The sequence below is a fragment of the Corylus avellana genome, chromosome ca8 (assembly GCF_901000735.1).
Source record: "Corylus avellana chromosome ca8, CavTom2PMs-1.0".
Taxonomy (NCBI): Eukaryota; Viridiplantae; Streptophyta; class Magnoliopsida; order Fagales; family Betulaceae; genus Corylus; species Corylus avellana.
This window is the reverse complement of record NC_081548.1, coordinates 23450258-23466947: the sequence shown is the minus strand read 5'-3', so window position 1 is coordinate 23466947 and position 16690 is coordinate 23450258. Positions and strand designations below refer to the sequence as shown.

Genomic DNA, 16690 nt, shown 5'->3' with positions numbered 1-16690 from the left:
TTTTATCATTCAAGGGTAAATTGAAGGACTATTAGAGGCCTTGGATATCCGCATGCCCTAAATGGGCCCATCCACCATAAAAGCTTGGTTGACCGTTAGAAATATCAAGAATCGTGATTCGCCGAGAGTCCGACCATTCACATCCTAGCTAGCTATTAGGATTCTAGTGCACCATCGTCCTAATATAACGCTCAGCAATCGATTGTCCCTTCGCTTAACGGTCAATTCTCCCTCTGCCGGTTCAACTATCCGAATGTCCACCCCATGCAACCCTTCCCAACATACTTAGAGAGAAAATCTCCAAGTCAATAACAACTTATTAATGGGAGTTCATAAAATTCTAAGGATAAGGAAAGAGGCGCCACCCTATATAAATAAGATAAAATTATGATCCTAGCAAAACTCTACCTAAATTTTCCCTCGACCTACTTTTACTAACTCGAGCGTTAGAGTAGCTTCATCGAATTCCATGAGTAAACCCTTTTAAGTTAACCATTCTCCTTTCTTAAAAGGCGGCTTGAGGTAACTACAGGTATCTCCTTACCCAATATTGGAATGATATGAGGGCCTGGGCTGTTTGTAGTTTGAATGAGAGGCATGAGAAAGGGCAAAGCCTGGGCTGCCTGCTTTCAACAACCAAGGCCTTGACGGCTTGACCTCACAAAAACACTGGTCCCCAACGTGCTAATTTAGACTTGTAGCCAACTTCTATCCACTCACTGAAAAAAGGCTGGCGGAGCACAAACAAACGTGTGGATTTTTGCTGCTCTTTCTTTCTTTCTTTTTCCCCCACAAGATGATGTTCGCTAAATTTAGCGTCGTAGGTACAATTCCCCATATTACTCGGATCTCTCTATCACTTCCAAGCACCTGTTCTCTAAACCAAACCCCCAAAACACTCCCACAAAAATGTCTCTAACCATTAAATTACACATCACCAACAACCTCAACCTCAAGCTCGGAACAATCAAGAAAAGTGCCTACACAAGCTACGGCACCAAGATCCGGCACAAACCCATATACCATTCCAACCCATTAATCTCCACCGTGTACAAACCCACAATGCATGTTGATGGTTCTTCTTCGTCTTCCTTTTCGATCAAGAGCTCTCTGATCGACCCGGATGGTGGGGCCCTGGTGGATCTTGTGGTGCCGGAGAGCGAGCGGGCAAAGAAGAAGTCGGAGGCGGAGGCAATGCCCAAGGTGAGGCTCACCAAGGTTGACATCGAGTGGGTGCATGTGATCAGCGAGGGGTGGGCGAGCCCGTTGAGAGGGTTCATGAGAGAGAGCGAGTATTTGCAGAGCTTGCATTTCAATTGCTTGAGAATGAAAGATGGGTCCGTGGCGAACATGTCGCTTCCCATTGTTCTGGCTATTGACGACGAGACCAAGGAGAGAATTGGGTCGTCTCCCAATGTGGGGTTGGTTGGACCCGATGGAGATTTGGTCGGTATTCTTCGAAGGTTAGTCGTTTTCAGTACGAGAATGTTGTATATTCAAATAATTTATGCTCTTTAATTCCGGTTTTGACGGAATAGTTTTTGTTATTTGTTAAATATGGGAACCAGCGAGAGCTTGTTTATGACGTTACATATTTGTTTGGTTTGGTATTTCAAGAGAAGATTGTTAGGTACTGCAATAGAAAATAAAGAGAATTTTGACAATGTAAGTCAAAAGGGAATCTTTTCTGATTGTAAAATTGGAATAGTTTGTTTTGTTCCTAATGTTTTTTTTTAGGATGCATTTGAGTTGGCTTCGCACACTGGATTTACAAATATATTTAAATCTCGAATGGATGAGTGTGTGGAGACAATACCCAATATTTATGTGATGCTGTTGAGTTTTTCTTGTTCCTAAATGAACATTTCTTCTTTAATAATTGTGTGCGTGATCTAGTCATGAGCATGAAAATGCTGATAGCCTGTTGTGTTCTATGGAAGCCAACTCATATCGGGCCCAGGCATGACATTTACTGAGTTTGGTTGGGGTTTCCAGGAAAAAAGAAAGAATTAAACTTGTTCTCCTTTCCCCTTCTCTCTATCCCATGTGTCTTTCTCATCTGAATATGGACCACATGGGTTTGAGCAGCCAAATCTTGGGTTTTGGCCGGAACTTCTGAAGTTTGGGAAGTAAACCATTTTCTTTATTTCAATTATGGTTTCTCTGTATTTGTATTATAGTATTATTGTACTAGTCTATAATATATAACTAGAACTACAAACGTGTACCTAGCTCAGTTTATTGACCTTTCTAATACTTAATTCTTTTGCAGTATCGAGATATACAAGCATCACAAAGAAGAAAGAATAGCTAGAACTTGGGGTACTACTGCTCCAGGATTGCCATATGTCGAGGAGGTTATTAGTCCCGCTGGAAATTGGTTGGTTGGTGGAGATTTGGAAGTTTTAGATCCTATCAAATATAACGACGGGCTTGATCACTACAGGCTCTCACCCAAACAACTCCGGAAGGAATTTGATAAGCGTCAGGCTGATGCAGTTTTTGCTTTTCAATTGAGGAACCCTGTGCATAATGGGCATGCTTTGTTGATGAATGATACACGGACTAGACTTTTGGAAATGGGCTACAGGAATCCAATTTTATTGCTGCATCCTTTGGGTGGTTTCACAAAGGCAGATGATGTGCCCTTGGATGTTCGGATGGAGCAACATAGCAAGGTTATTTCCATGGCTCTTTGTATATAACATTGAAATATAACAAGTTTGGCTGCTGCAAATTTCTCCCTTTTCAGAATTGCATCATCATTTTGGTGACGAAGTGATTTTGGCATATCCAACTTGTGTATCCATGTACTCCATAATCTAAATTTAATCAATTTATTTGTAAGTGTCCAAAATCTTAGTTTTGCGCTTGTTTTTTGTTTCTGCTCAGGTCCTAGAGGATGGGGTTCTTGACCCTGAGACTACCATTGTAGCCATATTCCCGTCACCTATGCATTATGCTGGTCCAACTGAAGTACAGTGGCATGCTAAAGCACGGATAAATGCAGGTGCTAATTTTTACATTGTTGGCCGTGATCCTGCAGGTATGGGTCACCCAACTGAGAAGAGGGATTTATATGACCCTGATCATGGGAAAAAGGTGTTAAGCATGGCTCCTGGCCTGGAGAAGCTAAATATTTTGCCATTCAAGGTAGGTAACATCATGCTTTGTTTTAAGCCAGACTGTTGAAGCTCCATTGCTTATTTCTGTCTCATTGCCCCTTATTTGCAATCCTATGGCTTTGTGGCATCAAACTCTGCTAGATATTCGGGTTGATCGCAATATAAAGTTATTTTTGCTGGTCTTAAATTAAATTTTCTCCCTTGGCAGTTACTCATTAGTTATCAAAGTCCAAGAATTTGTGCATGAGTTCCTTGAATGATGAGAAAGATTGTCGTATACTGCTAATAATCTATAGTATGCCGTTTTTTCTTATTATATCTCTTCAAACTACTGAAGTTGGGAACTTATGGAAATGGTCCATATTTGTGTATACCACAAAATTTTTTGAAGTTGTGGAGCTTCCTATTAGCAAAGCTCAAACTTGGTTCCTAAAGATGGCTTTTGCATGGCTTTCAACCTCCACCACTTTCATGCCTTCTTTCGGTATTCTCTTTAATTAGATGTTTTATCTATCAAAAGATGCTTGAAAGATACAAGTGCAGTTCATGTCAGGCAAAAGGGAATTTGAAGTGCTTCTAAGGCCCACGCTTTATAATTTATTCCATCGCAATACAATGCGTGCAGATTACTTCCTGATCATTTTCTTTGCTGATAAGAAGCTCTGCATATTCTTCTATCAATTTGATATGTCTGATCACATCTGAACCCTGTATGCAAATTGCCATGACTCAAGTGCTTGTAGGTTTACCATTGGATATAATTGCTGTTGCTGGTTTCTGTAATATGAGAGGTGAAGAAGCTCGGTTCTGTGTGCCCTCTTAATCATCTTTCTTCCTTATAAGTGCAGGTGGCAGCTTATGACACTCTGGAAAAGAAGATGGCATTTTTCGAGCCTTCACGTGCTAAAGATTTCCTCTTCATCTCTGGAACCAAGGTAGGAACTATATCTCATTCCCGGTTGCCCATAGAACGAATCAAGCTCCAAGGACTCGAAGGAGTTTTTACGATACAGTTTGCTTTAAATGGTCAAGTTTGGTAAATTATATTGGGCTATTTAATCTACAGTTTGCTTTAAATGGTCATCCTTAGCATAGTAAATCCATGATTTCTCACATTTTGTGGTTAGGGTGACAATGGCAAGGCTGATGCATGACAAGGATGATAACTGGTGATTTAACCATTTATTAGATCAAAACTCTACGATGATCAACATATAATATGATAAATCAGTTAGAAAAAATTCAGTTCATGTCACCATAAAGCACATATTTGAAGAAAAGAAAAATTTAAAAGGCAAAACCTTCAAATCTTGTCTGTTCCTTCAACTTCTTTAGAATTTTCCTTCTAGTTTTTCAATGAATACTTCATCTTATTCATTGGATTTACTTCATTATTTCAGATGCGGACTTATGCAAGAAACGGAGAGAACCCTCCTGAGGGTTTTATGTGCCCTGGGGGATGGAAGGTCCTCGTCAATTATTATGAGGGCTTGCAAGCGGAAGAGGCTTCACAGCAGCAGGCTGTGTTGACTACTTAGATATGTACTAGAGTTTTTGGCAAGTTGATGCCTTTTCTTTTTCATTTTTTTTTCTTCTTTTTTATGGGATAAATGGCAAGTTAATTCAAGCAGGAGAAGAGCTTCATAGTAGGGACCAAGGAGCAGCACTTTTTCAAATCAGCACAGGCAAGACGCTACACTGAGAATGATCATCTTCTTGTCTTTCCTGTAAACTTCTTCTCTTTGACTATTGGTGTTGGTCTTCATATTTGGTGTGCACATTAACTTCTACGGCTCTCCATAGTGCTGAAAAAAAAAAAAAAAAAAAATCTCTGCTCAAATTTTCACCAAACATTTTTCTTTCCCCAAACTAAGTTGTAGGAAGTTTTTCTAATCTAGTATATTAAATTCACGTGTTGATCACTAATTTTTGTAGATTGTGGATGTTGTTGAATTTTCTTATTCACTTCCCAAACCCCACTCCACGATGATTTAAACCAATAAACCAAAAGAGGAAAAGGGGAAAAGCTATAAGATTTAAAAATTGGACATTAGGCCATGAGCTACCTCTTCTTTTGGTCGTGACATTCATTTAACTATGGTGGTGTTTGGTAAATGGGTTGGCGTAGACACTGTAGTTGATGTAGATTGAGGTAAAAAAAAAGTAGGAATGTTTTGTATAAAAAAGTAAAAAAGTGGTATAGAAAAGTGAAAAAATTTTGTTTTGTAGTGATTTTTTTATTTGAATAATAATAAAAAATGAATGATGTGATATAAAAAGTGAAAAAGTTAAAATGTTTTGATGATTTTTTTAGGAAATTGTGATGAACAGTATCTAAGCCAACTCCAACCCCTTTACCAAACAAGGCTAGGTGCTGAACCCGATTTAGAGTGTGTTTGTTGTTTGGCATTGTGATCTTGCAAATCAAAAGTGTAATTTTAAATTAAATTGAAGAAAATGTATCGTTTGGGAGTGCATTTTTTAAAAATTGCTTTCAAATTGTAGCTAAAGGGTGTGTTTTAAAAAAACATAAGATTTTAAAAGTTTAATTGAGATTTTAAAGGCCAAACTGCTATTCTATCAAACGTCTAAAATGAACCCTTAATTGGGCTAAGTATGTGGATGCAGCCACGGCCCATTGAGTCTTCCATTGTCTCAAATGGGCTTCAGTTATGACTGTACTTTCATGCATAGTCGTTCAAATATTAGGATTTGAGCAAAGTGAAATTCTTCGAGGGAAATATTAACACTTGTCTGGGTCTGAGAAGTAAAATTTTCCAATTTATATGAACATCTTATTTCACTCCTCTTTTACAATTGGGCTAAGAAATTAATCTTGTTGGGCTTTTGTTTTTTGCGTGAGACAAGAGGCCACGGGCCAGTAGTTTGAACCAGCAGTCATTACCTCTTTTTTACTATAAACTTGATATATGTATATTTTTTTATATGTCCACACAAGGAAATGGGGAGGGAAGACAGCTGATTGAGCTACTCCTTGAAGACTATAAACTTGATATTAAACTAATATTAATATAATAAAAAAAAATTATCTTAATATTAATTAATTCGAGACTAAAAAAAAACTTAAGAAAAAGTGTTCCATATAACATCTTATCTGTCCTTATTTTTTTGTCCCCCGATCAGATGATCACATGCCTAGTTATGAGCCCAAGCCATGTACAGTACCCTAGACTCCGATTAGGCCAGTTGTGGTCGTTACTTTCTTTCACCGACTCCCTCCACAATAGTCTAATCACAAAACATATTCCACTGTTCTAGTTACTTTTTGTCGTCGGTTTTATTATTTGTTTTTTTTAAATAGAGTAGTTGGATTATGGTTATTCGTTTTAATAGTAATGAATGTACAGTACGTTTTTAGCCAGGGAAATTATTTGACTTTCTTTGTTGTACGTTGAGGCTCATAATGCTACATAAAAATGTTAGGGTATTTTTATATTTATATTTTTGAGAAATTTTACGTGTACCATTAAACTAGTAAGCATTTTCTAATGTTTCCCTTAAACTTTAAAAATTTATAACGTGAGATTCCAATCTTTTAATCCCCTTTAATCATCTCTAAATCTCCATTAGAATCTTTGTTAAATCCTAACAAATGAAACAAAATTTATAATCTTTCTTTTATGAAAATAAGTGTAAAGTAAAATATTATCAAACAACAATCTAAATTTTAGTAATTGATATGATAAATGTCACGTCAGGCAATAAAAAACTCGTAATAAAAACCGTAACACCTTTAAGTACACCACTTAACTCAACGCTATGTGGGAACAGTTGCGGGCGATTCATGCGCAAATCAACCAACCTGGCTTGGACCCTCTTGTTCCCTAACCCTAACGTGGGAGGACAGTATATATATGTTGCTGTTGCACGCCAATTTTGAATGTGAAGGCAAGGTACATGTGGAGGGATACCCGTGGGGTTGCGGGTACATCCCTCAAGTCCTTTGGTGCTCCGGACTCCAACGGTGAGCTGTAATGGGGGCCATTGCAGTTGTACATATAATTTCTTCTTGATTTATAGGAGAATTGCACGTTAGGTTTGAAAAGATGTTGTTAATCACCCCTACTGTACGTGTGGCTCGAAATATGTTACATTAAAGTTGATGAAGCTGGTTGTAGGCCAACGCCATTGATTCAACGACATAGTAAAGCTCTAGGCGGTTGGTCCGAAGGATTTGTACCACAAAATACCAGTTCGTCTAGTCGGTGTCAAGGTTTTTTCTAGGTAGTGCAAAACATGTTTACGTTTCCTTGTCTCCATTTATTTTCTATGAACATCTGCCTCTCAATAAGGTCCCCATCCACGTGATTTTTTAAAATAAAAAATAAAAAAATTTAATTTCTACGTATTATTTACCTTGATCTATAAACTCCTGGACAACTTCTCATTTGATATAAGGGGACCAATGGGATAAAGATGGGCCATTATACATTACGTCAAATGTGAAACGTGTGGCATATATGTTACGATCTTAAGTGTTACATAACGCTTAGGACAGAGTTTTTCTCTAAGTCAGTCTATAAAAATGACATGTATCATTTGAACATGTGAGATGCACATGTTTTTTAATAGTAGGGACAAAGTCGAAATAAATAATATTAAAAACTCATGTACATCTCACATTTTATTAAAAAAAATAGATACATGTCATTTTTATAAACTGAGTTGAAAGAAATTCTTCCAACCCAATTTGAAAGAAAGCTTTACCCTAATGCTTATATGCAATCCTAACTATGTATATATGAGCTCGTTGGCATCCTCCAGTTGCAAGCTAGCCGGCGATTTTCAATAATACAAGTTTTACTTGAAGTTTGTATCATAATCTTTCTCAGCAAGTGCTCTAAACAAACATTCATTGTGACGAGAATAAGATCTTGTCCGTTTTATGTAGAATAAAGGCTAATCTAATCAACTGAGTGGGTTGATGAGAGATGCTCGAGTACGTAACATTACTAATAATAATAAGAAGAAGTGTAATGACATTTATGATGTAAGGCAAGCAGTTTGGGCAGTTTGGGTGACATTTCAACTTCATGTGAAGTCCTTATAACTAGGTTGTCTTTTACCATAGGTTTTGGGACAAAAGTAAGATGCCTTTCATGTGCTTAAACAGAGGGGTCATTTTCTACCCCTCTCTTCCTTCAAATTTGCCTTGATTGGATCTATTAACTTGTTATCTTTGGATGAGAACAGAGGGTCCCCCTTCCTATTTCTCTCTTTGTTTTAATCGTCTTTTCACCAACCAATATCATTCACAGAACATGCATCTGTTGCTACCTTTTTTATCAAGGCGTAGCCTGCCTGCTACCCTTTTCAGTCTTTCATTTTCTTATTATCAATTTTTTTTTACACGTCCACACAAGAGGAAAAATGAGAATTTAAACTAGTAATTTTTACTTCATAAGACATGATTTTCAGCTGATTGAATTATCCTTGAAGACTCTCGATACCAATTTTCATGCTCCAAACTTACAAAATATATATATATATATATATTTTAAACTTACGAAGACCTAGCCTGCCTGCTACCCTTTTCAGTCTTTCATTTTCTTCTTTTTTTACATGTCCACATAAAAAGAAAAAAGGAGATTCAAACTAATAATTTATATTTCATAAGACGTGATTTTCAGTCAATTAAGTTATCCGAGAACTCTCGTAACCAATTTTCATACTCCAAACTTATAATATATATATTTTAAACTTATCATTATTTACTTATTGAATTGACTAGCTAGGTCGGGTACGTGGTGGGTGGGACATTGTTGACAATTAATAATAATGATAAAGCATGTGTGCATGGTGGGTAGCCCTCAAAGTAAAGGGTATACTAATACGCGTACGATGTGAGTGTACTGGTTGGGTTGGGGGGATGATAAAACGGGGACGAGGAAAGAGGACAGGCCGTATGTTAACTGTTAAGAGGGAAGACTCTGTTGCCCTAGCTTAGCTACAACCATAATTACTCTTCCTACCTATTCTGCCTTCTATTTCTATTGGTAGACCGGGAATCCACGGAGAGGTACCCGTTCTCATTAGGATAAGGACAGAATTGTTAAAAAAAAAAATTATTAGACAATTTTGCCCATTCTTTAACAAGAACGACTTCCCTTCCGTCAATTTGGAGATCCAAATGCTCTATTGGTACCCATGCTATAAAACACACCGCTAACTAGCTGCTAATTTCCACAATGTTTATGTCACATCATATGTGCTCCTACTGCTATTAGGAGAGGACCACATGCAATTAGGGTGGATAATTCTTTTTAAAGGTTAGGTGAATTTGACCAACTTCAACTCGAAACTAGAATGTTAGAACCAAAGAATATAATCCGTTTAATTAAATGATTGTAGTTTCATATATGTATTCATGTCTCAACACAACTTGAATCATATACGTAACATAAAAATCGATAATTTTCAACACTGCTTGTAAATTCGACATAAACTTAATTGAAAGATTTAATCCGTTTAATTAAATTGGTCGCGTTAGAATTGACCTACCCATTTTATAAAATAATATAATTATTTTAAATGAATAATAAATCTAAAATGTATTTTTAAGATTTTATTTTTAATTTTATTTTTATAGGATATATGACTAAATTGAGGTGCGAATAATTCGCTCTGTTTAAAACGTTTGGGTAAGAATATTTCAAGAATATAATGCAATATTCCAATCCATCAAACAGGTTCAGTACTCTCACGCCGCTCCCAGTATATACACAATAGCCCAACCATATTGACTTTAGGCTCTATGGGTCTACAGTATATCATAGACCACAAATTTCACCAAGAATACTACCCTTCTTTAACCCCCCAAACTAACCCCACATTTCTCCTTAATTACGCCCATAAATTTGCACGTGCCAATCACATGACACTGTCTAACCTTTCCATGTGACATATATATATATATATATATATATATATATACCTTTCAAAGAATTACAAAGCAAACCTTATATAGGGTTGAATATTAACTTAATTAATGAAAAAAAAAATCACAATATAACGATGAATTAAATTACAAAATAAATTAAAAGAGGTACTTAGTGAGGCGTAAAAAATTTGTAACAACCATTTAATTTAATGGGTCAAAATATTTCATTATAAACTCTCTAACAAATAAATTTATAAAAATAATTAAGTTTTATTAAAATACATCAAACACATGGAAACCCCATTTGTTTTAAAGCGAGTAATTTTTTTATTTTTTATTTTTACATGTTCACATAAGAGGGGAAGAAAATATTCAAACTAATGACCACCGCTTCATAAAGCGTGATATCTAGCCGATTGAACTACCTCTTAGAGACAAAACAAGTCATTTTTATTGATTGAGTGCTTGTCACTTTGACATATCTAATACCATATATATATATATATATATAGGAGGAGGTCCATGAATTCAAAGGTGACGGTGTTTGCATTTTATTAAATTGACAGATGTTCAAAATAACCATATTTGCATGCATGATTTAAAAAATATGTATCGCACCCTCTTCTCCTATTCAATTTAAAATAAAACTATATACAATTAAAAAAATAAAATAAATTTAGAGAGCTAGTAAGGATCTTGCTACCTCCTACGTATCAGTCTATACTTAGATTTTCCGTATCTATCTCTCTCTTCTTCTTTTTTTTCTTTTTTTCGGGTGCTAAGATTCTCCGTATCTATCTTGGTCCAAGGGGAATTTTCCCAGAGATACAAAAAGGATGGGAACCGTGCTTTAGCTGGGAGTCTGAATTTAAAAAATGCTGTTAAAATACATAATTTAAACCTATAAAATTCAAAAATCCCCCCTACAAAAAGAGTCTATTTATAATTTTACTACCCAAATTAACAGCAAAGATGTGTAAATAATTTATGGAGTGGTGGTCAAGATGTGAGGAGCGTGGGATGGATGTCTGCATGTGAAATGCTCTGCACTTTCTGTCACTATCGTCTGCAGAATCACAATTGAGAAGAGAAGATGATCAAACAACATAATTAGCGGCAAGTTGGCGTACGCCTCAGTACACAAATTATTGCTCATTGAATAGGAAGAAGGATCCTAGCGAGCTAGGAAGAATTATTTCATCTTTAGGACTTGGTGCTACTTTTCAGACTCTTTATTTTCTCTGAAATTTCAACGATTACATGCGATGATCAAAAGCATGCTGAAACGAAAACAGTAGAATGTTGTTGATGTGGGACAAAGTTTTAACAGGAAATTACCAATAATTGTGGAGGGAGATCATATAGTTTCATGCTGGATCAGTACTATATATGCTTCCTGTGACTCTGTGAGTAACTTTGAGAGAGAGAGAGAGAGAGATTTAGGAAAAGTTTACAAGTGCAGTAGTGCGTGGGGGGTGATTTCAAGGCTGAACAAGTTGGTGAAAGAGTGTGTCAAACAACCCCAAAAGAGGGGACATATATAGCAAAACCCTTCTTGGAAACTTGAAAAGAATACCTCAAAGTTTTTTACTGAAGAAAATTTGAGTTCAACAGCAAATAAGGAAGAAAGTTTTTTACCTCAAAGTTTTTTTTTTTTTTTTTCAATGCAAAAAATGACTCCGAAAAAGAGAAAAAAAGTTTTAATAGATAAATGTTAGAGGTTAATAAGTTCTTTATATTTGGCCAATATTCTTCTACAAATTGAATATATAAACCATTAGATTTGTATAGTCCACCATCAACTTATATGGGGTTTACAAATCTAATTGTTAATTTGTAAGATGAGGTGAGAAAAATATGTACCATATATTGACACGGTATTTCTCAATTTTAATATTGTATATAGCATTTAATAATAAATTTCATTGTGACACGTGAAAATAAGCACTTGAAAATACGTATAGCATTTATAAGAGTTAAAGTAAATTTTACTCACCAAAATACATATAGCATTCTTAGCATCCTCACAAAAATGACAAAAATGACTAAAAGTATATTTTTCTCTATTTTAACTATTCACTTTTTTAAAGCACCCAGAAGCCTCATTATTTTAACTATCAACTTTTATTATTACATTTAATATTTTTTTCAAATACTTCTTTTTATATATATAAAACTTTTTTAAATAATAGGGAAGGAAAGAGATAAAATTTATATTATTTTTTATTTATTTTGGTGAGTGAATAGTATTTACTATCTTTAGTAAATATTCTTTCCTCACAATTTTATTTTAATTTAAGTCTTGAAAAGTAAAAATTCAAACTACTTTATTAAATTACCTCATCAAAATAATAAAAAAATAAGTTTGGTGAGTGTGAAAGCAAAAAAAAAATGGTTAAGTAGGATAAATAAAAGGAGAAATTATTACTTGAAAGTTGAAGCTAGAGAGAGAGAGAGAGAGAGAGAGAGAGAGAGGGGCCAAGTTGTCCTTTAGAAGGGCAACAGTGTGGAGTTAACCCAATTGGGTTGGCTCCCAACATGTCCTTGAGCTCACAAAGACCCCAAAAACACCCAATGGTTTTGTCATTTGCCCCCACAACCCCACATGACTTGTTTCAAGTCTCTCACTTCTTCCCCCTAATCTCGCCATAAATACCCCCCCCACACACCCCTCAGCCCTTCACACCACCATTTCTCTGTATCTTACCCAACAACTCCATTGCTCCCCAAAAATGGCTATCAAGAGATCAAACAAGCTGCCTCAAGCAGCCATGCTGAAGCAAATTCTCAAGAGGTGCTCAAGCTTAGGGAAGAAGCAGCAAGACTATGATGAACAAGGCCTCCCTTTGGACGTCCCAAAGGGTCATTTTGTTGTATATGTTGGAGAAAATAGAAGCAGATACATTGTCCCAATCTCTTACTTGACTCGTCCTGAGTTCCAAATCCTTCTCCAGCAAGCCGAAGAAGAATTTGGCTTCAGCCACGACATGGGTCTCACAATCCCTTGCGAAGAAGAAGTTTTTCTGTCTCTAACATCCATGCTCAGATGAAGATTAATTAGGCACGCCTAGATTTTGTTTGTTTCTCGAGAAAATTGCTAAAAGATGAAGCTGCTTCCATTGCTTCTCTGTTCTAATTTTCTCTATATAGTTTTTATTTTTTATTTTACTTAAAAGGGTTCTTATTTTAGACTCTGACTCTTAAAAAAAAACCCATGAATATTGTGTGAATCTGGGTTTTTAGATTTATATATCTTCAAGAGTTTGAAATTTTCCTCACAGTGGTGTAGATTTGTACCAATGTACCCTGTGGGAGAACTAATATTAATTAAAGATATCTTTTTTTCTTTTTTCATTTTTGGTATGACCTCTTTTCTTACTCTGTCTCTCATTCAAGTTACCAGCCTGCGCCAGTTTCCAGGATTTTGTCCGGCTCACATTTTTCTAGGCTAAGGCTGTCTCTGATTAGATCAACAGTTAGCCGTTAAAACTGTTAAAAGGTGATTCCTAAAAGATCTCTAAACGGATCGAATGTCTTGTCCTGATAAAAATATATATATACACATATTTCTTTCCTTCTTTCTTTTTATTGTCCAAACTAAGCAGATCACGTACAATATGGTTCTTTGTTAAGTGTTTCTTCTTTTAATTTCCTGGATGTCGGATTCATGACTTGTGTTTTAAGATACCCTTTTTTTTAAGAGCATTGTTTTTTTAATAGTGGCTATTTCCATACCATATATGCATTGAACGGATTCACAGCAGAAATCTTATAGCAGAAGGGAGAGAAAGAAAAGTCAAGAGTAGAAAATATATCCATGGTTCTAAGCATCTTCTGATTCACTCACAGTCACAGATGAGCTTCTGACCCTTCTTCTATTTACGAGAAATGCTTGTTAATACACTTTTTATAATGATTTCCTTAGATTAAAAAATTAAACAAAGTAACATGGATTATCAACTCATTTTATAAAAAAGAGAAATGTTAACGTATTTTTTATTCACAACTATATGACAATGCTGATACGTCAATTTCACAACTTATCTTTGAATTTTTCTTTTTTTAAATAACGACTTATTACACGGCTGCTCGGAAATGCTACATCACCATTGTAAGATAAATATTAATTAAGTTATAAAAATGTCAATAAAAACTTATAAAAGCAACAATACCACCTACCTTTTGTTAAATTTAGAGGCAGTTAGGCGAGGTCGTTTGCAAAATTAAAGTGGTGGTCACTGAAAGGATGGTTGAGATTTAAGGCACCTACTTTGCATGCCCATCTGCAATGAATTTCGATTACGCAACTGTTGGGACTTGGCAGTTGCCACGGGTATTAAAAGATGGCTACCATATTTTACTATTCGGATCTCATGCTATAATATTTAGGGTTTTGCATTAGGTGTAATATTTTATTTTCAATTCCACTTTTCTTTTTGGGCATTGGTGGCATGATCTAGACAATTCATTTAAAATGAACGGTTCGTATTTTATGAGTCCGAATTCACATGTTACCATCTTCGGCTGTTATTTCCTTCCATATATATATATATATATAATTCAAATGAGAAAAGAGAATATAAATGAGGGTCTTTCTTATTCTTGATACGAATGGAAGTGAGAATAGGAGATCAATTGAGAATGCTTCAAAATACAAGGGAGAAAGTGGGCCTTCCGGGATTTAATTTGGTCCATATATACCTCCATTGTAATAGATGGAAGGAGCAAAGTTAGAGGACCTAAAAAAATGAAGGTACATGAAGGACGTCCTTGATGGTTCAATCCAAGGACATTTTAGGTACATTGATTAGTAAGGTGGTCCACAGGTTAATTAGGTAGAATAAGAGCATACAAACAAATGCATGTGACAGCATAATATTAATTCGTTTGTCTGCTTCCCAAAGGGTCCACTACTATTAGCCTGATTATGGTTTCAACCCAATATTTAATCCCTCTAGAAGACCCACTCAAAAGTACCAACAAAAACAAATTCAAGATTATGAATCGGGTTGACTTTAAGGAAAATAAAAAGGGTGGGGGAGGTAAATTTGAAAATGAAGTTTTTTTTTAATCCTACGTGAATATAGTTTTCTAAAAAAAATATACGAGAGATTAGTGGGGTAAGTTTTTTAAGAGAACGGCATTAAAAACGGTAACATTAATCTAATAATAATATATGTATTGTTATCAGGATTTAGCTTTAATTCAGCTCCAATAAGAAACGTCTGTTTCAATTTCCAGCTCCAATAAGAAACGTCTGTTTCAATTTCAACGGATCCAATTTGAACTGATATTTGACCCAATCAAATCCTTGTTATCCTCCTTTTTATTATTATTCTAAATTGGTTTATTCTAAATGTTTGGCAATCAACTTTTCTCTCTATCAATCTTAATTACATAAAAAATTATTTTTAACTTGTTAGTAGAAGGTTGAATAAAGAACATGGCTAGCTAGTAGCGTCTTTTTGAGAAATGGGGATGAATAAGAAAGCGTATAAAAGAAAGAATTCCCCATGATCATTGATCATATTCACTGAATCATTCAGCTCACCTCATTTTCTAACTATTTTATCCAATCACGGAAACTTACTACTGAATTTCTGTATGTTCTAGAACAGCAACCCAACCAGCGGCCATGGCCTCCGGTTTTGAATATTTTCTTTCTAATATTTATACATAGAAAATGATTGATTACTCCATTTTTTGTTATACTATTTCTTACAAAATCACGTGAGAGTATCTTAAAAGTTAAAAAATAAAATAATAAATAATAAAATAAAAAAATTAATTGCTAAATTTAATTGAATAGTAACTGATGTGTAATCGGTACTATATAAATTGCTACAGTCAGTTTATAAGAGTCTTTTAGTAAAAGGTGTAGTATTCTTAACAACACTTTCGTATATAGTTAAATACATATATATTTTCTTAATATTTGTTATTTATTAAGTAAGACTTGGCATTATAAATTGCTTTAATTATAGGAAAAATTACACTTTCCCCCCCAAGTTTGGGGTGATTTTCAATTCGACATCCAATGTTTCAATTTTTGCAATGCACCCCTCCAAACTTGCAAATTTTTTTCAATTCGACCAATGTTATCTCAAAATGGCCAGATGGCCAAAGGGGTGGCCGGCCATATTTTTTAAATAAAAAAATTAGTGCAATATGGGAATTTTGGGATAACATTAGTCAAATTGAATTTTTTTTTGCAAATTTGGGGGTGTGTATTGCAAAAATTGAAACTTTGGAAGTCGAATTAAAAATCGCCCCAAACTTTGGTTTCCTTAATTATAATTTGACTAATCATTTGGAATTGATAAGCAACATTTTTCTATGAGTATTACACAAAGTTGGTCCTGCTTTTAATTCTTTATCCCATTGGATCATTCTGTTGTATAATTGAAGCAAACTATAGTCGAATATAACCCAACATCAAACAAATAGGAGGAGACTAGAAAAGCATGAATTTGCCAGAAATGACATTGAAAAAAAATAGGAAAAAAACAAAAAATTATCTGACATTAAAGTTAAAGTCACTGATTTAAATCTAAATTAGGTTTGAAAAGCAAAATGACATCTTTTGGTAATCATACATTACTGTTGCACATGTGAGGTTTGTCTTCATTTCAAAACAGAGTGGTCCCTTGCTCTTCCAGGTCAT

General features: G+C 35.0%; 2 protein-coding genes across 2 annotated transcripts; both read left to right on the top strand.

The window, feature by feature from the left end:
• The first annotated feature begins 711 nt into the window (after positions 1-711).
• Positions 712-4890, top strand: LOC132190349 (ATP sulfurylase 2). The gene is made up of 5 exons (XM_059605319.1): positions 712-1463; positions 2273-2678; positions 2893-3153; positions 3974-4060; positions 4526-4890. The coding sequence occupies exons 1-5, from the start codon at positions 910-912 to the stop codon at positions 4661-4663; spliced, it is 1446 nt and encodes a 481-aa protein (XP_059461302.1). The 5' UTR covers positions 712-909; the 3' UTR covers positions 4664-4890.
• A 7762-nt stretch (positions 4891-12652) lies between these two features.
• Positions 12653-13380, top strand: LOC132190206 (protein SMALL AUXIN UP-REGULATED RNA 51-like). Its single transcript, XM_059605119.1, has one exon. It carries the CDS (start codon positions 12759-12761, stop codon positions 13074-13076), a length of 318 nt encoding a protein of 105 aa, XP_059461102.1. The 5' UTR covers positions 12653-12758; the 3' UTR covers positions 13077-13380.
• The last annotated feature ends 3310 nt before the right edge of the window (positions 13381-16690 follow it).